The sequence below is a fragment of the Pseudorca crassidens genome, chromosome 4 (genome assembly GCF_039906515.1).
Source record: "Pseudorca crassidens isolate mPseCra1 chromosome 4, mPseCra1.hap1, whole genome shotgun sequence".
Lineage (NCBI taxonomy): Eukaryota > Metazoa > Chordata > Mammalia > Artiodactyla > Delphinidae > Pseudorca > Pseudorca crassidens.
This window is the reverse complement of record NC_090299.1, coordinates 128073751-128100207: the sequence shown is the minus strand read 5'-3', so window position 1 is coordinate 128100207 and position 26457 is coordinate 128073751. Positions and strand designations below refer to the sequence as shown.

At 43.5% G+C, this 26457-nt stretch overlaps 1 protein-coding gene across 5 annotated transcripts in view; it reads left to right on the top strand.

The window, feature by feature from the left end:
* The window catches only part of ARHGAP10 (Rho GTPase activating protein 10), a 325386-nt gene that overhangs the window by 55848 nt on the left and 243081 nt on the right, over positions 1 to 26457 (top strand). For all 5 annotated transcript variants that reach the window (XR_010943139.1, XM_067736723.1, XM_067736722.1 and 2 more), the window contains exons 2-3: positions 24868 to 24963; positions 25037 to 25098. Coding sequence is in view for 4 of the 5 variants with exons in the window: in XM_067736723.1 (XP_067592824.1) it covers positions 24868 to 24963; positions 25037 to 25098 (158 nt within the window). In the remaining variant the exon portion in view is untranslated. The remainder of the gene's footprint in view (positions 1 to 24867; positions 24964 to 25036; positions 25099 to 26457) is intronic.

The following is a 26457-nucleotide window of genomic DNA, read 5'->3' as shown; positions in this document are numbered from 1 at the left end:
CCTTTGCCTGAGGGGTAGCTCTCCCTTTGGTCTACTGATGAGTCCTTCAGGAGGCTCTCCAGGGGTAATGAGTCTTCAGAGGACATAGAATTTTCTTTTTCTTTTTTTTTAATTGAAGTATAGTTAATTTATAATGTTGTTAGTTTCTGGTGTACAGCAAAGTGATTCAGAGATATATATATATATATATACACACACACACACACACACACACACATATACACACACACAGACACACACATATATATATACTTTTTCATATTCTTTTCTGTTATACTTTATTACGAGATATTGAATATAATTCCCTGTGCTATACAGTTGGACCTTGTTTATCTATTTTATTTATTTTAAAATTTATTTTTATATTATTTATTTCTATATTTATTTATTTATGGCTGTGTTGGGTCTTTGTTGCTCCCCGCCTGATTTCTCTAATTGCGGTGAGTGGGGGCTGCTCTTCGCTGTGGTACGCAGGCTTCTCATTGGAGTGGCTTTTCTTGTTGCAGAGCACAGGCTCTAGGCATGTGGGCTTCAGTAGTTGTGGCACACGGGCTCAGTAGTTGTGACTTGTGGGCTCTAGAGCACAGGCTCAGTAGTTGTGGCGCACAGGCTTCGTTGCTCCGCGGCATGTGAGCTCTTCCCAGACCAGGGCTCGAGCCCGTGTCCCCTGCATTGGCAGATGGATTCTTAACCACTGAGCCACCACGGAAGTCCTCTATTTGTATATAGTAGTTTGTATCCGCGAATCCCAAAGTTCTAATTTATCTCCCTCAACCCTTTCCCCTTTGGTAACTATAAGGTTGTTTTCTCTGTGGGTCTGTTTCTATTTTGTAAATAAGTTCTTTTGTATCATGTTTTAGGTTCCATATATAATGATATTATATGATACTTGTCTGTGTCTGACGTACTTAGTATGATAATCTCTAGGTCCATCCATGTTGCTACAAATGGCATTATTTCATTCTTTTTTATGGCTGAGTAATATTCCACTGTATATATATACCACATCTTATCCATTCATCTGTCGATGGACATTTAGGTTGCTTCCAGGTCCTGGCTACTGTAAATAGTGCTGCAGTGAACATTGGGGTATATGTGTCTTTTAGAGTTAGAGTTTTGTCCAGATATATGCCCAGGAGTGGGATTGCTGGATCATATGGTAACTCTGTTTTTAGTATTTTTAAGACACCTCCTTACTGTTTTCCATAGTGGCTACACCAATTTACATTCCCACCAACAGTGTAGGAGGGCTCCCTTTTCTCCACATCCTCTCCAGCATTTATTATTTGTAGATTTTTGATGATGGCCATTCTGACCTGTGTGAGGTGATACCTCATTGGAGCTCTGATTTGCATTTCTCTACTAATTAGCAGCGTTGAACATCTTTTCATGTGCTTATTGTGTTGACATTTCTTTGTGAAACATTGTTTAGTGCTGTGATTCACAAAGGGAACTTCTGGAGTGTGAGCTCCTGGAAGGTAGGAGCTGTGTGGTAGTCACCATGGCACCTTGCATGTAGTTGGTGCTCAATAAATGACTCATTGAGGACCTGCTGGAGCCTCAGGCTTGTATTCTTTTGATTGAACTCTATAATGTCATGACTATGCTTTGCGGAATATGATTAATTTTCTTAGACTCTTCAAACACAAATAAATACCTGGAGCTGTTTATTTAAGTTTTTTTCTCTATTCTGATAGTAAAGATGAGTGATTTAGGAGTGCACTAGAAAATAAATTTATAATGGTTTTGCTATAATATGAAGTTTCTTATATTTTCTCCATTCTTTGACTATTAGTTGAAGCCCAACCTACTGAATGTCATGCAGTAGACATAGAAAGATGCATATAAATAATTCCCTGCCCTTGGGGAACTTAGTGGGAGAGACAGACACATATATGAATATAATACAGTGTGGTAAAATAGATCAATATAGCTGTGAGTAGGTTTTGGTTTTTGAACACCGTGGAAGGGGAGACCTCAGCATAGCGGATGGAGAGGGGTGTCCATCCTGGGTCCTCCTGGAATAGGTGACACTGGAACAGAATCTTAGGGAAAGTGCATAAATTCCTACACAACCTTCCACCCAGGCGCTACTCCACCTCTTTTCCCCTTTATTTCTAGAGTGGGAGTACTGCCCATAGTTACAATATTCTACCCTTTCTAATGTAAAAATCTAATTTTTGTCTTTTTCCCTCACATCACCTGGCTCTTCTCTTGTGGGGTCATGCTGATTCGAGCTCTGACATGGCTTTAGAATGTGGTTTCTCCTGTCTTGTCCTCTCTTTCCTCCTATGGATGCTTCCTGGGTTTGGAGGAAAAGGGGTAGAAATCAGTTTTGGTTGTGTTTTAAGCATCTGACCTGGAGCCTGGCACATCGTGGGTTCAAACTTCTGTTGAACCAGAATGACCCGAGTGATCTCTAACTGGTCTTCCTTCCTCTTGTCTCTTTTCCTTCCCTTTGACTCTATACAGGGTCCTCAGAATTAGTAGAACTCCCCCCTCCCCTGGCATCATTCCTCTGCTTAAAATTCTTCTGTGACTCCTTCTCATCCTCAAGATGAAAACCCAGCGTCTTAGTCCAGGTCCTTACCATTGACCCAGCCTGCATGAAGTGCACCCCATCATACTGCATGTCAGAGCATGCCTTGAGATCTTTGTTATTTCCTGGCCCCATGTACTCTCCTTTTTTCTGATGTGTCATTTCTGTGTCAGGTATTAAGATCCAGCTCAGCTGTCACCCCCCCCCCCCCCCCCCCACACACACACACCGTGAAACCTTCCCTACCTTTCCCAGGAAGAATTAGTACCCTCTGCTGGGTTCCCTGACGTCTGTCCAATCAGTCCTCTTGTAGGGTTTCTATATTACGCTACAACCCTCTGTCTCCCTCTGCATTTCCCCCATTACACTGAGGGCCAGGAATTGTGCCTGATTCTTCTTTGTCCCCTGGTCAGGCCCATGTTACATGTCAGACAAATAGATCGTCCCTATAAACACACTTCCTGCTTTCCCATCTCTCTTGTTTTGCTTGCATGATTTTTTAAATGATGGACATGCCTTACCATCAGCTCTATTTAAATGTAGTGCATTATTCAAGGGCCAGTTTCTCATGCCTTGTCTGTGAAGTTTTCTGTGATTATGGCACCCCAGAATATTGGCAGCTACCTCTGAACCACCTATGTTTGTTCACCCTTGGCTGTGGCACTTATACGACATCCTGCTATTATTTTTTTTAAACCTATACACTTAAAAAAATTTATTTGTATATTTAGTTTTGGCTGTGTGGGGTCTTCATTGCTGCGCGTGGGCTTTCTCTAGTTGCGGTGAGCGGGGCTTCTCTTGTTGCAGAGCACGGGCTCTAGGTGTGTGGGCTTCAGTAGTTGTGGCTCGCGGGCTGTAGAGTGCAGGCTCAGTAGTTGTGGTACACGAGCTTAGTTGCTTCGCAGCATGTGGGATCTTCCCGGATCAGGGCTTGAACCTGCATCCCCTGCATAGGCAGGCAGATTCTTAACCATTGCACCACCAGGGAAGCCCAACACTGCTATTATTATTTGTACTTTTGTTGTGTATGGGTCATCTCTCCCTAGTTAGATTATAAACTCTGAAGTTAGAGGTCTTCTCATAGATAATTTTGAATTGTCTCTGTGAAAAATAGAATTCCTTATTTAATATTCATTTGTTCTTTAAAAGTAGGTCTGTTAGTGACACATTCTTTTAGTTCCCTTTGAGAATGTCTATTTGCCATTCATCCCTGAAGGATACTTTTGCTGGATATAAAATTTTCAGTTGACAGTTCTTCTGTTTCAGCACTTAAAAAATGTGCTACTTCCTTTAATTCCCATGTTTTCAGATGGGAAATTCACTGTCATTTGAATTGGTGTTCCCCTCCTGATAGTGTGTCATTTCTATCTGGCTGCATTCAAGACTTTTTGTCTTTAGTTTTCAGAAGTTCAGTTAGGATGTTATGATACTTTGCCATTGACCCCAGCCTTGGCATGGATTTTTTTGGGTTTATCCTGATTCAGGAGTTTGCTCAGCTTCTTAAATCTGTATGTTTGTGACTTTTACTAAATTTGGGAAGTTTTCAGTCATCATTTCTTTGACTACTCTTCCAGCCTCACCCCATTTCTCCTCTCCTTCTGGGACTCTGATGATACAGATGTTGGATCTTTTGTTGTTTCACAGGTTCCTGAGGCTCTGTTCATTTTTTTCAGCCTGTTTTCTCTCTTGTTCAGATTGAGTGAATTCTATTTGTTTTTGTCCTCAAGTACATGGATTCTGTTCTCTTTCATCTCCACTCTACTGTTGAGCCCATCCTGTGAATTTTTACCTCTGTTATTCTATTTCCCGGTTATATAATATTCTTTTTTATATCTCCTATTTATTTGCTGAGAATTTCTATTTTTTAATTTGTTTTAACAGAATTTATAATGGATTGTTGAAGCACTTTTATGACTTTTATGCTTTAAAGTCTTTATCAGGTACTTCCAACATCTCACTTTTCTCTGGGTTGGCATCAGTTGATTGGCTTTTGTCATTCAAGTTGCGGTTTTCCTGGTTCTTGGTCTGATGGGTGATTTCCCACTGTATCCATTTTGCCTGGACATATGAGGTCTCATTTAAATCTTGTATTTCAGCAGGCAGTCACCCTGTTTAGTTTTAGTACAGTTGTAGGCTGTGGTTTCAATGACAGGTTAATTTTCAGTGCCTTTGCAGTGTTAATTTTAATCTGCTTGGTTGACCAGGTGTTGCTGGAGCTCACATTGCTCCCTGCTGGTACTGGTTGCCGGGGTGGAAGGTGTTTCCCTGGGCGGGGGCACTGGGCATCTCTTGGTGGAAGACAGTAGACTCAGGCCTCTGGGAAATAGGAACTTCCCTGAGTGCAGTGGATCTCCCCTGCCTGTGGGGGACAGAGACCTTTTCTTGATCTGGTCACTTGTTGAAGTGAGATGTCTCTACTGGTGCCCCATGGCTTCTCTGAGGTTTCTGGGCAGGGGAAGTGGGGAGTCTCAGGCTCAAAGAGGCTTCCTGGGCTGGGCCATGTGTCACTGGGTTCCTTGTGTGTGGCCTCCTGTCTTAGTGCGTATGTCCTGGCTCTCCTAGTTGCTTATTACTGGTGGGGCTTCAGATAGACCCCTTTTTGTATGGTGTAGGGCTTGCCTGATGTTGCCAGAGGGACTCCTTCCGTCTGGAGTAGGAGTGAGCCTCCATGTGCTGCCTGCTGTCGTAAGGATGGGGGTTGGGACATGGTGGGCCTGGGTGGCTGCCGTCTTTGGTTGGTGGGGAGGGGGGAAATGCAAGATACCCTTTGCTGTGCGATTCCTTGAGTCCTGAAGTCACAAGCTGGTTTGCTTTCTTCTTACCACCGTTTAGAGTTCTCTTTTGTTATTTCCAGCATTTTTACTAGTTAGCGGGGAGGAGCAGTGGAAATATGTCCATGCTATTTTGTCGCTAATCATTCATCTCTAAATGTCAGATTTTTAAAAGCAATTAAAAATGTCAGGGAAGTTTAGCATTGATTTTTCTATGTTGGCCAAATCATGTGACTGAGCTGTCTTACTTTACTAGGTTAGGAAATTTGAGACCCAGTCAGGTTACTTGACTTGCTCAGGGGTCCTATTGCTAGTTCATTGCAGAATCCAGCCTTGACCTAGGTTCTTGGTGAGGAATCCAGTATGTGTTTCATTGTAGCACATTAGGTCAGAGAGTTATCTGGAGGAGAAGAGAACCTTGCAGTGCTGTAGTGTTCAGCACCTTGCAGTGCTGTAGTGTGGTTAGAACATTAACACACCAAAGAATTTATTCCCCAAGTGAAAAACGTATCCGAATACAAGAAGAAGAGAATCCAGTCTTATCTTTTATTGACTGAGATTGAATGACAGGCTTGCTGTATATTTGTACCCATTTTAATACTAATCATTTTTGATAAAGTCTAAGATAATATTCTTCTGCTTTTACTATAAAAACATCTGAATGACCTTATATAATGTTCCTCTTGCAAAAGAGAGTTCTATCGCTGGTAATCATCACCATAGTCTACTTCAAAGAGAGTAAAGAATGTAACAAAGATTGGTGACGCTGTCTAAACAAATTACTATCATAGCATTCTCTGTGGCTTTTTAACAGATAATCTCTGTGTCCTCCATAGACATTAGATACTTCTCCTAGTGTTTTCCCAGGAAGCTTTTTCCTGTATGGCAGAGTTGGAGAAATGGAGAAATCCAGGTCCGAACTCTTTGGTTGTTTGTAAATTTTTTTCTTTTTCTTTTTTTTTTTGAAGTCTCCAGGGTTTTACAGAAAATAGGGTCAGAGCTGAACTGATGCCCAAACTCTGTAGACCTGAGAGGGGAAGCATTTACTTCTTCCCCTAAGACTTTCCATGAGGCACCACAAGAATGAGGTATGAAAAATAGGACTAAATCCTGGCTCTGTTTAATGTCATTTGGGTAATGATGACCATAGGGGCCCATGGGATGGGTGGCACTGCCTCTCTGTCCCCTTATGTACTTGTTCTTCTCGTCCTGCTTTTGTTTTTTCTTCCTCTTCCGTACTCATGGAATCTTGCTGAAAAGATAAAATCTCTGATCCCTACTGAAGAAGGGAATTAAACATATTGGGCTTTGGAGAACTTTTCCCATCATTCATGATAAAACACTTGCATGGGGGCTTCCCTGGTGGCGCAGTGGTTAAGAGTCCACCTGCCAATGCAGGGGACACAGGTTTCAGCCCCGGTCCAGGAAGATCCCACATGCTGCGGGGCCACTAAGTCCGTGTGCCACAACTACTGAGCCTGTGCTCTGGAGCCCGCAAGCCGCAACTACTGAGCCCATGAGCCACAACTACTGAGCCTGCATGCCACAACTACTGAAGCCCACGTGCCTAGAGCCCGTGCTCCACAACAAGAGAAGCCACCACAATGAGAAGCCCGTGCACCGAAACGAAGAGTAGCTCCTGCTCGCCACGACTAGAGAAAGCCTGTGTGCTGCAACAAAGACCCAACACAGCCAAAAATAAATAAATAAGTTTATATTAAAAAAAAAAAAACGCAACCCACTTGCATAGGTAATCCATATGTGAAAATGAGTTGTTTAGAATTTGGAGTAAAGTTTCATGAAAAATCCTATATACTGTAATCATAAAAAAGCTGTACAGTATAATGGTTAGGTTTTCAAACCTGCCTTCTCTAATCCATGATGCATGTAGTTGAGCTGTGATGCTACAGGTAAGATAGTAGTATGAGTGCTAATAATTTACCAACTGTTGATGGCTTAGAATTAGAAAATGTTAACATCAGACAGGACCCTTTTGGACCACTGTTCTGACCTCCCACTCTCAGCAGTGTCTCCACGATACAAGCAGTGATGATGTCTCATAATTGCCTGCAAGGAGACAGCCCACTGTATTATAGTTGGCAAGTCCTGCTTTATCCTAAACCAAACCTGCTCCCTTTAACAACTTCCTGTATTGGCTTTTTAGACCATGCAGGGTGAATCTAAGAATTGTTCTGATTAACGTTCCCCACAATTCAGAAACAGAAGTTACGATTCTATCTTCCTAACATCCTGTCTTAATTGATGGGGTTTTTGGAGTTGTTATTCTGATATCCTGATGGGGTTTTTGGAGTTGTTATTCTGATTTTTTAGATGTTTGGTTTTGCCAATGTCCCTTTAAATTGTGGTCCAAACGAAACACAGTGCCCCAACGTTTTCTTATTCATGCAGGGAATATTATTTCTTAAAACCTCCCACTCCCGGGCATGTATCCAGAGAATACTCTAATTTGGAAAGATATATGCACCCCAATGTTCATAGCAGCACTATTTACAATAGCCAAGACATGGAAGCAAACCAAGTGTCCATCAGCAGATGAATGGATAAAGGTGTGGTACATACACAATGGAATATTACTCAGCCATAAAAAAGAATGAAATCATACCATTTGCAGCAACATGGATGGGCCTAGAGATTATCATACTAAATGAAGTAAGTCAGACAGAGAAAGACAAATACCATATGATATTGCTTATATGTGGAATCTGAAAAAATGATACAAATGGACTTATTTACAAAACAGAGACAGACTCACAGACAAAGAAAACAAACTTATAGTTACCAAAGGGGAAAGGGGGTGGGTGAGGGATAAATTAGGAGTTTGGGATTAGCAGATACAAACTGCTATATATAAAATAAATAACAAGGTCCCACTATATAGCACAGGAAACTATATTCAATATCTTGTAATAAACCATAATGGAAAAGAATATGAAAAAGAATACATATATATACATGTATAACTGAATCACTTTGCTGTACACCAGAAACTAATACAACATAGTAAATCAACTATACTTCAATTTAAAAAAAATTAACTCTTCGTCTCTTAACTTCCCTTTTTCTTTTTGGTGGTTCTGCTGTTCTTTGTCACCCAGACAGGATAATTTAGTAATCTTTTATTCATTAATTTCCTTTGCTACAGTTTGTTGTAGGAAATCCAATATTACTCCCAAGGCCTTCCCTGAAGAAACTGAAGCTTGGAGTGGTTACTTGCCCAGGGTCACCCAACTGGTCACCATTGACACTAGTGTGCGAGCCCCAGTCTGTCTGACACCAGAACCCATACTCCCAATCACTGTGCTATCCTATCACCAAGGAGCTTTGTGATAAGCCTTTTCCAAAGGACAGCTAACCTTATTACTTTTTTTTTTTTTTTTTTTTTTTGCGGCACGCGGGCCTCCTACTGCCGTGGCCCCTCCCGTTGCGGAGCACAGGCTCCGGATGCGCAGACTCAGCGGCCATGGCTCACGGGCCCAGCCGCTCCGCGGCATGTAGGATCTTCCCGGACCGGGGCACGAACCCGCGTCCCCTGCATCGGCAGGCGGACTCTCAACCACTGCACCACCAGGGAAGCCCCCTTATTACTTTGTAAACTGTGTCAAATGTTCAGTGGTTGGGATTTCTGCTGTTAACAGTACTTATACTAGGGGCTTCCCTGGTGATGCGGTGGTTAAGAATTCGCCTGCCAATGCAGGGGACACGGGTTCGAGCCCTGGTCTGGGAAGATCCTACGTGCCTCAGAGCAGCTAAGCCTGTGCGCCACAACTACTGAGCCTGCGCTCTAGAGCCCACAAGCCACAACTACTGAGCCCGCAAGCCTAGAGGCCGTGCTCCGCGACAAGAGAAGCCACCGCAATGAGAAGCCCTCGCACCACAACAAAGAGTAGCCCCCCCCCCCCAACTAGAGAAAGCCTGCGTGCAGCACCAAAGACCCAATCCAGCCAAAAATAAATAAACAGATAAAACATTAAAAAAACAAACAATACTTATACTAGCTGTCTGTTTTCTCTGGAAATGCTGCACATGTTATCTCTTTTATGGACGCAAAAGAAATTTGTCAGTTTGCTATGCCAGATTATCTGCATTTTCCCCTTTTTGGGGGGAATAAGAGAGGAGTGGCAGTGGTGGGGTGCAGGTTCTTCATTTCTTTCCTCCCTACCAATACATGAAAGGGCTCATTTACCCATATACTTGCAAAGATTGAATGTCATGATTGAAAGTAGTGTTGGCCGTCAGGCATAAAAGGTATTATTTAAAATTTCTGCTCATTACTGGTGACATTGAATTTCGTGTGTGTGCGTTTATTCGTGGATGGGTGATGCTCACCCACACTGGGGCGAGCCATCTGCTTTGCTCAGGCTACCAACTGGAATGTAATCTCTTCTGGAAGCACTTCACAGCTCTACCTAGAAATGAGTCTTAATGCGATATCTAGGTGTCCCATGACCCAGTCAAGTTCATGTGTAAACCATTACAGACACATTGTCTCACATCCCTGCCCATCCTGACGATCAGCTGTCGTCCACTCTTTGGTTTTGTTTTGGCTTTAACTGATTTTTTTCTGATCATAAAAGTAAGTTATGCTAAATGAAGATGATTTTGAAAATAGTGAAAATCATTGGTTACTCTTTTGGCAGGGGGCTTACCTTCCAAACTGTTTTGTGGGCACGTGCATACCTTTCTCATGCTTTCAGTAAGTTCACGAGTTGACCACGTGTCTTGTTTCTTCACACTGGCGCCTCCTCCCTCTGAACAGGGCCAGTTTGCGGGAGGTCCCAACTTGTGTCAGGATATGCCCTGAGAGGCCTGGATCGTGTGGGCTCTGCTGTCTGGGATCTTGGTGTATATGTTGACGTTGCCCTTGAGGAAGCATGAAGCCAAGAGACAGACCTCGCTGCCCAACCTGACAGCTTTGCTACGTTGGCTTTGTGTCCTCCTTCCTGTTGGCGGTGGGTTCCTCCGTGTAGCTCCTTCAGGATGCTTTCCTTTCTTTCCCAGCGCTGCCCACAAAACCTTTGTGGAAAATTCCTGATCTCTCCTTTACATTTCAACACCATCAAGAAAGACACTTTGATTATTTGCATGTATTTTGTAAGGGCATCGCGAGGAAAGGGTGTCGTGGCCCAGTTGTGGTGGCCTCTGTAGTTTGCATTCCCTGCGGTGAGGCAGCAGATTGTGATGGTTTAGACCTAAAGCTGGCTGCAGGCTTCAAATCCTGGCTCCACGATTTAACCCTCTGGACCTCTTTATGTCTTCTTGTGCTTGACCGTAATAGGCAGTGAGAAATGTGTGCCTCCCGGGGTGTGGTGAGGATTGAAGAAACTCATGCATGCCAAGTACTTCCTTGGAGCAGTGACCAGCACATCGGAGGTGCTGAATAAATATTCCGTGGCTGTTGCACATACCTCAACCATGTGGGAGCCCTGGACTGGAAACGATTTTCTAGTCAGTGATGAGTGTTAACATTTCTTTATGTTGAACATAGTTCCTTACATTAAAATGGCCCATCTCATGAGCTCAGGCTCTGCCTGCTGCAGTGTTTTTCAGTGGACTGGTTTCTGCCTTTAGGGACTTTTTTGTGGAATTTTGTGTGTCAACATGGAAAAATCTTTAGAAGTAAGTTTGGCATTTAAAGATGTGGTTTTTTTTTTTAAATTATTTTAAAAAAATGGATGTATAGTCGATTTACGACGTGTAAGTTTCTGGTGTACAGCAAAGTGATTCAGTTATACATACTCTTTTTCATATTCTTTTCCATTATGGCTTATTACAAGATATTGAATATAGTTCCCTGTGCTATACAGTAGGAACTTGTTGTTTATCTATTTTATATATAGCAGTCTGTATCTGCTAATCCCAAACTGCTCATTAATCTCTCCTCCACCCCCTTTCCCCTTTGGTAACCATAAGTTTGTTTTCGAAATATGTGAGTCTGTTTCGTAATTAAGTTCATTTGCGTCATTTTTTCCCAAATTTATGTAAGTGATATCATATGATATTTGTCTTTCTCTGTCTGACTTATTTCACTTAGTATGATAATTGGTAGGTCCGTCCCATGTTGCTATAAATGGCATTATTTCATTCTTTTTTATGGCTGAGTAATATTCCGTTGTATATATACACCACATCTTCTTTATCCATTCGTTTGTCGATGGACATATGGGTTGCTTCTGTGTCTTGGCTATTGTAAATAGTGCTGCTATGAACATTGGGGTGCATGTATCTTTCCGAATTAGAGTTTTCTCTGAGTATATGCCCAGGAGTGGGATTGCTGGATCATATTGCAACTCTAGTTTTAGTTTTCTGTTTTTGTTTTTGGCTGCGCTGCGTGGCTTGTGGGATTCTAGTTCCCTGACCAGGGATTGAACCCAGGCCCTTGGCAGTGGGAGTGTGGAGTCCTGACCACTGGACTGCCAGGGAATTCCCTCATTTTTAGTTTTTTTAAGGAACCTCTATAGTGTTCTCCATCATGGCTGTACCACTTTACATTCTCCCCAGCAGTGTAGGAGGGTTCCTAAAGGATGTGTTTTGTACTTGCTGGCCTTGCACTCTAGTTGTGACACATGGTGTCTGCTAACTACTTCACGGCTCTTCTCAGGGAGAATGGCTCTGCTCACAGCCTCTCTGAGGAGAAGGCTCTCTGAGGACCGTGGGACGTCCCCTCTCCTCTCCCTGAACTGGCTGATGTGACTAGGGAGGGACACTAGACAGCTCCCTCTGTCACATCCTTCTGTGGGAAAGCAGTGAGCGAGGCCATTTTGAGTCTCTTGAGAATTTTACTTTGGGAACATAGATGGGATAAACAGCGGGAGCTGACGTTGAAAGAATGCATCTCAGCTGATGTGAGGACAGTGAAAGGGCCCTCCAGGCGCTGGCAAGGCCGCAGACCCTCTGAGGAAGCAGCAGTTCCGGCAACAAGGACTGATATGAAATAGAAGAAACCACGCAATTAGAAGTGAGAGAGAAGTAAACACTCAGAGAGAAGCCGCGTTGTAGTAACGGCGGAGAGGGCATCCCAGGGCAGGCTGTAGTGCACGTTCTCAGGACAAGTTGTTCACTATTTTTTTTTTTCCTGGCTCTTTGCGATTGTATTCTCATGACTTGAGTACTCCCTGCATTCAAAGGCCCTAACATACATGGGTCCCCGAGTACTTGTAGTCCTTTTTCCCATCTCAGGGATTCTCCCCATTTTGTTCCTGATGCCTCAGTGTCTCCCCTGTGGTTTACAGTGATAAAAATTTAACTCACTTTTTGGGACCCTGTTCAACTCCCATTCTGTGCTGTGTTTTTCTGATGACTTTACTGTTTTTTTTGAGTTTGTCTTCCACTGAACTCCTATGAAGTTTGTCGTCTGGACCCCGTGTGCAGGATGTGACGGTGATCTCTCTCCGATGGGGGTCGTGGACTTGTGGCGGTTCTTGTGATCCTGGTTTAACTCAGGGCACAAACAGGGAGGTTTTAGCCCCTCCTAAGGGTGAGTCTTACTTGATTTAAAATTTTAAAGGAAATTAATATTGAAGTGTTTGAGAGAAACGGGAGAGTTATACAGTAACTCTTGGCTTTCGTCGGCAACCAAGTATCTAGTCTGTGCCATGAAATGGTGATACAGTGGCCAAAGGGTGGGAAAGCTTATATTCAATAAACCAGATGAACACCTGACATCTAAATCCCTGCTAATATTTACTTTGGGCCTTAAGCATACGCTGTGGTTAACAAGGTGGCTTTTCTTGACATTATCCCCTGTATGTGGTTTTATTTGTTTTTCTGTCTCCCCTTTCTTCAGACATTTTGGAAAGCACTTTGTTTGCCAGATTACTATCTTCAGGACCAAAATGTTTGAATAATATTACGTTTCGTCATTGAGCTTAAATACCTGATCCGGAAGAACGATACTTGCAAGTAGTGTTCTTCTACTGTATATTGCCTTGAACCTCAAAGTTACCCTATTTTCCTTAAAAAAAAAAAAAAAAAAAATCATGGTGTATTTGTTTCCTAGGGTTGACATAACAACCTACCACAGACTGGGTGGCTGAAGCAACAGAAATGTATTGTCTCATAGCTCTGGAGGTTAGAAGTCCAAGATCAAGGTGTTGGTAGAATTGGTTTGTTTTGAGGGCTGGGAGGGTAGGATCTGTCCCAGGCCTCGCTCCTTGATTGTAGATGGACATCTTCTCCCTGTGTCTCTTCACCTTGTCTTCCCTGTATGCATGTTTCTGTGTCCAAATTTCCCCTTTTTTCAAGGACGCCAGTCATTGGATTAGCGCCCACCCTAATGACCTCACTTTAATTTGATGACCTCTGTAAAGACCCTATCACCAAACAAGGTCACATTCTGAGATACTGTGGGTTAGGACTCCAATACAGGAATTTCGGAGGGACACAGTTGAACCCATACAAGAAGACTACTAATTACCACTGCGCCTGTAAACCAGACTTTCTTGGTACCACAGCCATGATGCTTCAAAGGTGATTGCCATCCTTGGGGAAGTTTTTGTGTGTAGACCCCTCAGATCATTAGGTTGAGACCCCCTGAGTCTCACTAGTTGTTGGCATGGTTTCCAGAAATTCTTGAAAGAAGTGCTGTCATCTCTCACCTGGATCAGGGCAGGGACCGCCTCACTTGTCTTCCTGCCACTGCTCTGGTCCATCTGTATGTAGCCTGCTCTCAGCACAGCAGCCGGAGCGATGCTGCTGAAGGTCAGGTCACATCCCTCCTCTGCTCCCAGCTCTCCAGAAGCCCCCCATCTTGCTCATAATAAAAGCTCGAGTCCTTCCTGAACTGGCCCCCGTCATCCCTGACCTTGTTTCCTCTCAGTCTTGCTGTCCCGCCCGCACTCAGGGCCAGCCGTACCATCCTGTCCCTGTCCTGCCTCCAGATGGCCCTCTGTGTCTGGAAAGGCTTCTCCACAGTTCCCTGGGTGGCTTGCTTCTTGCATCCTTCAGCTTTTTCACAAATGCCAGCTTTTCTGTGAGGTCTGCTCAGACCTGCACAACCTCCCCACGCATTCCCATCCCCCTAACCTTTCTTCACTTTCCTCCCTGGCACTTAACAGCTCCCAGCATACTGTGTAATTTATTTATGTTTTATTATCTGTCTTATCTCAGATTACTGCCCCCCCCCCCGACCTGGTATGTTACCTTCTCTCATCCGTCTGTGTGATTTGTTTGTTGCTGTAACCCCTGTGCCTAGAACACTGCCTGGCAAGTAAGGATAAATAAACAGCACAAGTGGGTGTGGGTGTATAGAGTAAGGCAGAGAATACTGAGGAGGGAACACTGGGATTCTGGCCACTTGGGTCCCTGTAAGTATAGGAATGAGATGAAGGTGGATGCGATGAAGGAGGAGAACACAATGGTTTATTGATTCAGGTGTGTGTGTGTGCGTGTGTGCTTGTCTTTCATTTTAATAAATAAAATCGTGATGACTTTGTTCTTTTGTGCTACTTTATTTTTCAGAATTTACCATAAAAAGTGCATGGATAGAATTGTGACCATCCATATACCCTTTCTTGGACCCACCCGTTGTTTAGCATCTCGTGGCATTTGCTCATCTCTTGCCTTCTGTATATACATATTCCATGTGTCCTGTCTCTCACTGGCCTGTGGGGCCTGTTCTGTCCTTATTCATTTAGCCCTAATGAAGTTTGCATAGGGTCATGTGCTATAAAACCTGCCCATGTAGGAAGTAGGGGCTCTGGGTCCAGCACTTTTTTTTTTTTTTTTTGCGGTACGTGGGCCTCTCACTATTGTGGCCTCTCCCGTTGCGGAGCACAGGCTCCGGACGCGCAGGCTCAGCGGCCATGGCTCACGGGCCCAGCCGCTCTGCGGAATTTGGGATCCTCCCGGACCGGGGCAGGAACCCATGTCCCCTGCATCGGCAGGCAGACTCTCAACCACTGCGCCACCAGGGAAGCGCCCAGGTATCTTTCTGAATTAGTGTTTTCATTTTTTTCAGATATATTACCCAGGAGTGGAATTTCTGGGTCATATGGTAGTTCTATTTGTAGCTTTTTGAGAAACCTCCGTATTTTTTCCACAGTGGATGCACCAGTTTACATCCCCACCAACAGTGTAGGAGGGTTGCCTTTTCCCCACATCCTTGCCAACATTTGTTATTTGTGGTCTTTTTGATGATAGCCATTCTGACAGGTGTGAGGTGATATCTCATGGTGGTTTTAATTTGCATTTCTCTGATGATTAATGATGTTGAGCATCTTTTCACGTGTCTGGCCATCTGTATGTCTTCTTTGGAAGAATGTCTATTCAGCTCTTATGCCCATTTCTGAATTGGGTTGTTTGTTTTTTTGATGTTGAGCTGCATGAACTGCTTGTGTATTTTGGAGATTAATCCTTTGTCAGTTGCTTCGTTTGCAAGTATTTTCTCCCATTCCGTAGGTTGTCTTTTTGTTTTGTCGATGGTTTCCTTGGTTGTGCAAAAGCTTTCGGGACTACCAGTGTTTGTTGCTCAGGTTCAGGTGTTTCTCCGGACATGTGAGCCATCCTAGTTTTCAACATGCAGTCTTGTCATCACATTGTTTGTCAGCTCTTCTTGTTTTCTCGTGTGATTAGAGAAGGTGGAGGCTGAGAGTGTGTTATCCTGGATATTTTTCATACTTCAACACTTCCCCTTACCGCACAACATGCGTGTACACACACACACACACACACACGCGTGTCCTTTGCAGCCTCTCTCTGGGTCATGCTGTCCAACTGGTGGGCCATGTATACCTCACTAACCTGGACACCTGTTACTGTCATTCTGTGCCTCACCAAGTTGTACTAAAACTGGGTTCTATGCCAAAACCTGGATTCTAGTTAGTGCTCTCCGTGAACTAGGTGTGTGAAATTGAACTAGTTGTCCAAAGTTGCACTTTCATTTCCCGACTGTTCAGTGAGGGTGAGACTGTCAGTGATTTTCAGGTTGGGTCCTGCAGGGTGTGGTCTCACTGGGAAGCACTCAGTGGGAGATGGGGACCAATTGGGCAGGGTTCTTCATCCTACCTCCACCTGAGCAGCTTTGATTATCTTTTCGTTCCATTACTTACTAGTTGTGAGATCTTGGACAAGTTGCTTGACCTGTGTACGTCAGTTTTCTCCTCTGTAAAGTGGGCATAATGACAGAACCTGCCCCGTAGAGTTGCGGTGATACTCCAATGAGTCAATAAATGTAAAGTGGTTAGGAGAGTACCTGACATTATCAGGTATGGTAGGCAGCATAATGGCCCTCCAAAAGATGTCCCTTCCTAATTCCCTGGAACCTGTGAATGTTATTTTAGGTGGCAAAAGAGACTTAGCAGGTGCAGTTAAAGATCTTGAGGCGGTGAGATTATCCTGGGTTATCATGGTGGACCTAGTGTAATCACGGTGATCCTTAAAGGAGTAAGAGAAGGAGACGTGATGACAGAAGCAGAGGTCGGAGTGATGTGAGTGGTGGCCGGGTGCCAAGAGCAGAGGAATGTGGGCATCCTCTAGGAGCTGGAAAAGGCAAGGAAGTGGATTCTCCCCTAGATCCCCCAGAAGGAATACAGCCCCGAGAGACCCATTTTGGACTTCTGACCTCCAGAAATATAAAATAATAAATTTGTATTGTTTCAGGCCACTCAAGTTTGCGGTAGTTACTTACCGCAGTAATAGGAAACTAATACAGACGTGTTAGCTGTTTTTACTGTTCTCACTGTAAATAAGATTTTTCTCTGAACAAAGGGATGTGTGGCCAAAGACAGTTCGAAAACCAGGAAGCTGGGTGATCGCCAGCCTGCACTTCTCATCTGACAGCCTGCTGTGGCGGGTCCTCTCTCTATACGCAGACCTTTGTCCAAGAAGACTGTCCGTGTTTGCTGAGTGCGTGCAGTGCAGCTGAAGTCTGGAATGGGGGGGTGGTGAAGGTTGAGTGGTGGTGTCCAGTGTGGACCTGCCTGTGGACTCTCTGCAGTGCCCAGGGCACTCCCTTCTTAAGTGTTCTTCATGATGAGTTGGTCACTTTGATCAACGGTTATCTGGTTGTCTGTCGTGTGTCATACTGGGTTTTGAGTCCAGTTTTATGCATTTGTTTTGAGGCATCTGCATCTCTGGGGACTCAGCTTGTGTTCCTTTACCCCATACATTTGTCAATTCAGGTCAATCTAGTGACGTCAGATGGTGTTTATTCTCTGATTAAGAAGAACTCACTACACAGCCACTCCGGTTGGGCTGGAAGTGGAGAGTTAGGGCCAGGAGGACCTTGACCTAGCAGTCACAGAGACCGTGCTGGCCCTTGAGCTGCTCCTAGAACAGCTTGTGATGTGGCCTTCAGGCCTCCACTAGCCCAGTAATGCATTTGGGGCTTGGGGGACGTTCGCACCACTTAAAACATGTATCCAGTGAGTTATTTTCTTGCTTTCTGACTGGTACAGAGAGGCCGGAATGCTACTCTTGTACATAGCGCTGCTGCCAGTTCTGTAAATCTGGAAACCACGAAGGAAAATGAGAAGCCAGTCCACAGTGCTGGAGGAATTTTGTTTCACTTCCAAGTTCCTTGGATTAACATTAGCACTATTTCCTTGATATGAATCTGACGTGAAAGATATTAAGTTCTTAAGAGTCTGTACCCTGTTCTTTAAATAAAACACAGAAGAATTTGGGGACTTGTTTTGATGGGCAGGATGGGTAGCAAAGCTTCCCCTGGCAGAGCCTTTGCATATTTGATAATCTAGTGATTTGGGTCTCACCATGCCGAGGAATGTGAGCTTCTAAGTGCAATTTTGCCTGTTTGGAAAAAGAGTTCAGAATCCGGTGTGGTTGGTGAAGAATCCTGAGCTTCACGTTTACTGAGTGAGAAAGGTACATTGATTTGCTGTTTCATTTTTCTTTTCAAGCCCGGAATTAGCATGCCACGTTTCCTCAGGTATACCACTCAGTGCTTTGGTGGGGCCGAAAGTTCCAGGAGAGAGTTACAGCCTTATTCGCAGGGCCTGGCTTGTAACTTCAGGGGTTCTCACGTACCCAGAAGGCTGTTTAGCAGTGAAGTAGACCAACCCGTTTAGAGAGGTTTCCCACCCTTCCTAGTGCCTGTATGCGTCTAATAGTTCATGATCACTGAAAACTGTTCATAGGTGGCTGTGCTGTAAGAAAGAATTTTCTCATTTGTCAAACCATCAAGGGTGACCAGGGGCAATTCCTGCCAGTGTCCGGAGGTTCTCTGAACCTGGATTTAAACTGTGGTTGGATCTCTCCACGTGGTGTGCTGCTTCTCAAACTCAGCAGGTCTCAAATACAACTGCTCCTCTCTCAAACTGCTCCTAACCCTGGGAAGAGTTTTAGTGCCTGTGCTTTTCTCTCCCGTTGGTCTGCAGATCGAAGACCTACAAGTCTTACTCTGGGAGACTCTGAAGTGGCAAGTTTATTTGAAAGTGTGCAGATCACTTCAGTTCTTTAAAGTCAGCTGTTGCATTTTGTGTACACGCAGGCTTGGCAGTATCCATCAGTGTATGCCAGCCTGTGTGGAGTAAAGGGAACCCTCCTGCACTGCTGGTGGGAGTGTAAATTGGTACAGCCACTATGGAGAACAGTATGGAGGTTCCTTAAAAAACTACAAATAGATCTACCATATGACCCAACAATCTCACTACTGGGCATATACCCTGAGAAAACCATAATTCAAAAAGGGTCATGTACCACAATGTTCACTGCAGCACTACTTACAATCGCCAGGACATGGAAGCAACCTAAGTGTCGATCGATAGGTGAATGGATAAAGAAGACGTGGCACATATATACAATGGAATATTACTCAGCCATAAAAAGGAACGGAATTGAGTTCTTTGTAATGAGGTGGATGAACCTAGAGTCTGTCATACAGAGTGAAGTAAGTCAGAAAGAGAAAAGCAAATACTGTATGTTTAACGCACATATGTGGAATCTAAAAAAAATGGTACTGATGAACCTAGTGGCAGGGCAGGAATAAAGACAGAGACGTAGAGAATGGACTTGAGGACACAGTGGGGAAAGGGTAAGCTGGGATGAAGTGAGAGAGCGGCATGGACATGCACACACTACCGAATGTAAAATGGATGGTTAGCGGGAGGCTGATGCATAACACAGGGAGATCAGCTCGGTGCTTTGTGACCACCTAGAGGGGTGGGTTAGGGAGGGTGGGAGGGAGATGCACGAGGGAGGGGATATGGGGATATATGTATACTTATAGCTGATTCACTTTGTTGTACAGCAGAAACCAACACAACGTTGTAAAGCAATTATACTCCCATAAAGATATTAAAATATATATATATATATATATGCCAGCCTTGAAGGTGTTTCAGGAGAGCATGTTAATTTACAGTCTTCAGGAATTAGCATGCAGGAGAGGACTGGGGGCGTGGAGGCACACATACGTGAACTTTTCATTTAGAGTTCTGCATTAGAGCCATTAAGATAATAGTTGAGATCTGTGCACGGGCCCTGGGAATAATGTTAAATCTCCTGAAAGTCAGAATGATGTGATGCAAAGGATGTTGGTAGAAGCTTGAGAAACCAAGGAGTTGATCCTTTGCCTCCAGGACATAATACTAACCGTCCGAAGAGGTCTGTGACCTTGATCAAGTCACTAATCTATCGCTGAATCTACTTATGATTTGTAAAATAAGGTAACGTCCACACCTACCCTGTAGGCTGGTTATAAGGAATAAATGAAATAATATCTGTGAGTCCATTAGCATAGAGTAGGCCCTGAATAAAGGCAGTCCTATCTAGTGGGCTCTTCACCATCTTCCCCTAGTAGAGGAGTGCTGCCAGCCTTTGTGATTTAGACTGTTTGAGTTTCATGTGTGACGATAAACCATTATCTTTTGCACAAAGCATCTTTGTGCTTTTTCAATGGACTGTACTAAATGTAGTAAACTGTCTTATGATTTTATGTTATGTTTGGAAAGGCAGAAGATATCTATAAAAGTATAAACTACATGATAATAAATTTAAAATGTACTACATAACGAACAGGTGATAAATTTATGATTTTTAAATGGAACGGGAGTTTGGTGTGGTCCAATTTTTAAACAATAACAATTTTGCATAATGAATTCTAATAACACCAGAAAAATCAACAGAGAGAAAAAATGATTATATGCTAAAATAAAGACTTGATGTAACTACAGTACCTAGCACAGCGGTAAGAGAGAAAAGCATGCTATTTACATAGGGAGAAATATATCGTATTAGCTGTGCAAACGAACCCAAATTCAGTCTACTGTTATAAACATTTTCAACTAATGAGATTAGGAATTATGAAATACGTCTTGAAAAACAGACGCATTTAAATTTTAGCTTTCTGGAGAGTATCCTGCCCTGACCATAAGAAAGCATGGTCTTTAAGATATCCTTTGACCTGGTAATTAAAAAAAAAATAAATTTATTTATTTTTTATGCATGTGTTTTTGGCTGCATTGTGTCTTCGTTGCTGCGTGCAGGCTTTCTCTAGTTGTGGTGAGCGGGGGCTACTCTTCGTTGTGGTGCGCGGGCCTCTCATTGCGGTGGCTTCTCTTGTTGCGGAGCATGGGCTCTAGCCACGTGGGCTTCAGTAGTTGTGACACGTGGTCTCAGTATTTGTGGCTTGTGGGCTCTAGAGCGCAGGCTCAGTAGTTGTGGCTCCGCGGCATGTGGGATCTTCCCAGACCAGGGCTCAAACCCGTGTCCCCTGCATTGGCAGGTGGATTCTTAACCACTGCACCACCAGGGAAGTCCCTGATCTGGTAATTTTGGATAAAATACTCAAAGGAAATGGCTCCAGAGGGGAAAAATAGAATTTATACCAGTATTTATAGTTATCTGCATATTATAAACACATTTGTATATTATTTATATATAATATTTATAAATAAGTACATATAGACATACACACATATATACACGTATACACACACACAAACAGAACCAATTACATGCCCCTTTTGAGAACTGGCAGCGCAAGCATTAGCAAAATGGAATAAAGTTATTAGAAATGATAATAAGCCCACACGCTTAATATTTGGAAAGAGCTGCATGAAATAAATTCAAAAAGAAAAGCCCTGTGTGGTCTTTGTTTCAGGGATGCAGGGAAGCACAAGGCTGTCGGCTGCTGTCTCAGGGACTGGATATTCTTCAGCAGAATAGATAACCTGGAGGAAATACTGACTAAATAAGGCAGTTTCAGGTGATCAGTGCTATGAAGAAGATTAAGCGCCGTGGGATCGAGAAGAGTTTAGGGCAGAGGGGTGATGCTCTTTTGGGGGTGATGGTACGAGGGGGAGGGTTCTGTGAAGGAGCCATCCAGATGAAGGTGGGGCTGGGCAAGGAGCGTTTCCAGGGGTGGGACAGCACTTTGAAGCCTGTCAGTGCCCTTCTGGAATGAGTTGGGCACGTGTGAACGAAGAGCAAGCCAGTGTGGCCAGATCGTAGGCAATAATGGTAGGTTTCCTGGATTACAACAGAATAGTTAACTTGGGAGTGACTCCAATAGCCAGGCTTTACTTTTTTACGGTTAAAAAATTTTTATTGTTTAGTCGTGGAATTATGGTGGAAGTACAGAAGTATATGAACCAAGCGTGTGTTTTAAAAAAGAAAGATAAAGCAAATAGCCGTAGACTCACCACTAGGTTATGAACTAAAATACCTTGAATCCCCTTGTAGCTGTCTGACTGTCCCCCTCCCTTGCTTCCAGTGGTAAACATCGTGTGACTTGAGATAATGACTTACTTGCTTTTCTGTAATTTTGTGACCTATACGTGCAATCCAAACATAGGGTTTAGTGTAGCTTGCTTTCAACTTTATATGAAAGAGCCATACTGTGTGTATTCTTTCATGGCTTGCTTCTTTCTCTCCAAATTGTGAGGTTAACCTGAGTTGATACATACATTTATTGTTATTTTTACTTTATAACGTATGAATATAGTATAATTGAGTCATCTGTTGGTTGTTGTTTGGTATTTGCTTTTCCAGTGTTTGGCTATGCTGTGGTCAGTTCTGCTATAGAAAGTACATGTCTGTAAGTACACATGTGCAAAAGTTTATCTTGGGAATTTACCTAGAAGGTCAATTGGGAGTTGTAGGGTATCATCAAACTTACAAGAAAATGCCAAAGTACTTAAAGGGGAATTATACCGGTTTTTACCCTCGCTGGCAGTATATGAGAATTTTTGTTGCTCGACATACACCCGTTCTTGAGGTTGCCGGACTTAATTACATTTTGCCAATCTCATGAGTGTATTGAGGTATGTTGAGGTTTTCTCTTCACTTTTATAATCACTAATGAGTTTTGAGCACCTTTTCATGTGGTTTTGGGCCATTTGGATTTCCTTTACTTCCTTCTGTGAAGGGCTTTTTCAGGCGTTTTGCCCCATTTTTTATTGGCCTTTCTGCCTTACCTCAGTGATTCATAGCTGTTATTTGTGCCTTCGGGGTGTGTGCTTTTCTTCACTCTTTTTATGTCTTTAAAATTTTAATGCAGTCACATTTTTTAATCTTTCTATATTAGTCTATTTATTGCTTTGTAACAAATCGCCCCCACCTCCAGTGGCCTAAACAGCAGCCATTTATTTATTTCAGTTTGGACTCAGCACACTGGGCAGTATGGTCTCATCTGGACTGCCTCCTGCATGGCGGGAAGCTCTGCTTCTGAGGGTGGGATGTCTGACCGATGGGGCCATAGGTGGGGGGCCTGGGCGACATGTCTTTCATCACGCAGCAGGCTAGCGTGGGCTTGATCACGTGGACGCCAGAGGCTTCCAAGGGAGTGGAGCATGGGTGTGCAAAGGTTCTAGAGCTAGAGGCTCCGAATTAGCGCAGTGTCACTTCTACCACATTCTTTGGCCGCAAGACCAGCCCGGATTCAAGGGGTGGGAAAATAGACGCTACCTTTTACCCGAGGAGCTGCAGAGTCCCACTGAAAAGAGAAGCTCCTACAAAGGAGGGGTGGAGAATTCAGACCGTGCTTGCAATCCATCACATTATACGTTATGGTTTTGCTTTTCTTCTCTACTCCAAGGGTAAGAAATTACAATCCTGTATCATCTTCTAAAAGGTTTCTGGTTTAGCTTTGGAAGAATGAAGTTTCAAAAACTGTGACAGTGGAGGATGTTGATAATGGGGGAAGATATGCCTGTGTCCGGGCAGGGAGTCTAGGGGAAATCTCTGTACCTTGTGCCCAGCTTTGCTGTGAACCTAAAACTACTCCAAAATAGAGTCTGTTAAGAAAAAGTAAAACATGAAACCAGACCATGACAGCAGCTGAAAGAGCTGGTGAGCATGATTAGAAAGTTTAAGAAGTGAGAGGAAGCAGCTTGTCGAGGAGGGCATTGGGGAACCATTGTACTTAATGATTGGAGGTCAAGAGTTGGTTAAAAAAAAAACAAAAAACATTTTCCAATGTAAAAATAATTTTTTGCTTTCATTCGTTGTCTGTTAGCTATAATACAACGACTAAGAAAGAGAAGATTGCTGCTCCTACTATCTTACCAACTTATTCAAAACAGCCCTCAGCATTTATACTGTGTGGTTCGCTTTTGTTCATATTTATTTTTTTGCCTGAATACTCTTATCAGAAATTATGGATTGTGTTTTGTTCAACTTTTCAGTTTGCTTGACCTGAAGTTTTACTTTAACACGATCTGTCAGTATTCATTGTAGTGAGCCAGGATCCATACGGGGTGCAGGAGTTGGGAAGCAGCTTATTTGAAAGTGCTTTAGACCAGAGGCAGAATTGTACCCTGGTGAGGGCATGGGTTTTGGACAGATGGCTCTGGAATAGATCAGACTTTTGCTGATGTAGTACCTGTGTGACTTTGTGCGAGTTATTTAACATCTCGGAGCTTTGGCATTCCATGGTTAAATAGAGACTCTCAAGAGTATTGAGTAAAGTTAAAAATACACCTATTCTCTAGCATGGTGCATGGCCCATAAAATAACTGTTAGCCTGTTGTAGAAGTTGGGTTTTCCACTATTTTCTATGACGACAATAAAAAGAAAGAAAAATGAGGACCTGTAGGTCTTTTGCAGAATGAATTCTTTCTGCCACTTAAACGTGGCCTTTGGTTTCCGTTCCTGCTGCTGTTTTCTATGAATACTCTTTGAATCCTCTGGATTTCTCTGGCTGGAGTTGAACCATCAGTTTAGGGCATCTGGTTGGCTGACTTTGAGCTTTGAGACCCTTAATATTTGAAACGCTGGCAGCCAGCTGGATCTCATCCAGCCCTGGGAGATACTATCAAGTGTGTGTGCTCCTAATCATAGACGGAACTTTTGCATCCGGGAAGTTCTGACCTGAGTGAGTAGAGAAAGGGAAAGTGCTTCCGGGAACAATATATATATTTCTCCCGCACCTGCTCCATCCGAGAGCATTAGCATAGAAGACAAGCCACCAGAGAGTGCCCGGGTGGGATGATGGGCCCCTTGGCCGAGGAGTTGGGTTGTGTCTCCTCACAGATCACGTGGAGGAGAGCTCTACAGCTCTGCCATCTGAGGAAGAATCAATTCCTGCTGAGCCTTGACCTGAAACAAGGACCCAAGTAATCACTCCATCTTTCTTTCCAGGTCTTTCGGCAGCCCAGCGGAAGTTTGCTCATTCACTCAGAGACTTCAAATTTGAGTTTATCGGCGATGCAGAGACTGACGATGAACGCTGCATAGGTGCGTAAAGACCGGGTTTTGGTTGGCTTTCCTTTGCTTTGGCCATGAAATAATCATTCCTTTCTTCTTACAGATGCTTCGTTACGTGAATTTTCTAACTTTTTGAAGAATCTGGAAGAGCAGAGAGAAATTATGGTGAGTGGTGGGGTGTAAAATAACAAGTCCATCTTTAAGTGGGGTGGAAATCTGGGTAGCTGGTTCTGGTGGAAGTTTTGGTGCATTTGTCCATGGATGAATAGTGCACAGTAATGGAAAGATTCCCAGATGAGGTTTGGGGAGCCTGGATTTCTAGTTCCCCAGGGGTGCCGACCATCCTGGATAAGTTGCTGGACCTCTAGACCAAGACCCTGTGTCTTCATCTGTAAAAGACTGTGTTGAAGTATATCGGTGCTTTCTAGATTTTTGTTAGCCCTGGAGCAGTTGCATTTAAATCGAGTCTCACGCAGAATCTTAATATGTTAAGAAGACAAAAGCAGAACATCTTATGGAGAGGACAGCAGGGCACAGTTGGAGCTTGCCTCAGTCTTCTGTGGATTTCTAGGCTGTGTGGAGAGGAAGAGAGCTCGAACCTGGAAGTCCTTAAAATCCCACTTTGCCTTGAGATACATGATCACAGTAGTAGTGAATAATAGCTCCCCTCTGTTGAGTGCTTTCCATGTGCCGGATGCTACGCTGAGTGCATTGAGTAGATCCTATTTAACATGCATTTTGAGGGTATTGAATAGTATTCATCCACCTTTCTGAAAACTTTGTATTTCTCTCCTGATATTCATTCAACAAAGATTTACAGCAGACTCGCCATTGGATTATGACACATTATCTATTTTCACCAGTTTTTTCAGGTTTTTTAAAAAAATGACCATCTGTTTTTTCTATGTTCTCGAGAATGAGAACTACCTAGAATTATGTGGAAGTGTACCTGTATGAGGGGGTTCAGATGTGGTGGTAATAATATTGAATATGGCAGCTAAGACAATTAACCTTTACTCTGTGCGTGGTACTGGTCTAAGCTGTTTACCTACGTTTAAGTCATTTAATTCTCACATCAGCCTTATGAAATAGACTCTGTGATTGACCCCTAACTGACCAATGAGGAAATGGAGGTGCAGCACCTTGCCCAGGATCGCATGGCAGCTGAGGGGTAGAGCCCGGTCAGGCCACAACCAGACACCCTGGACCACCTGCCAGCGTGGCCAGCTTCCTAGATGTTGCTGCAATCTGGCTGGTGGCTGGTGGGGATTTCTAGCTGGTAGAATTGGAGTAGGAGAAGAAGTAGGAGGAAAGCACTGATTTTTGACTGAAGCATGACAGAGACCTATGGCCTCTAAAAGCTCTAGCGTAATTCGCACTGCACCCTAAATTCTGAGATGATTTGTGCCTATTGTAAATACCGAAGCGGGCACGTGAAGGTACTGTGCTCCCACTAGGTTTTTTCTGGCACAGAGTGACATACATAACCCTTATTCATGTGTTCCTATAGTCACAGATCTTTCA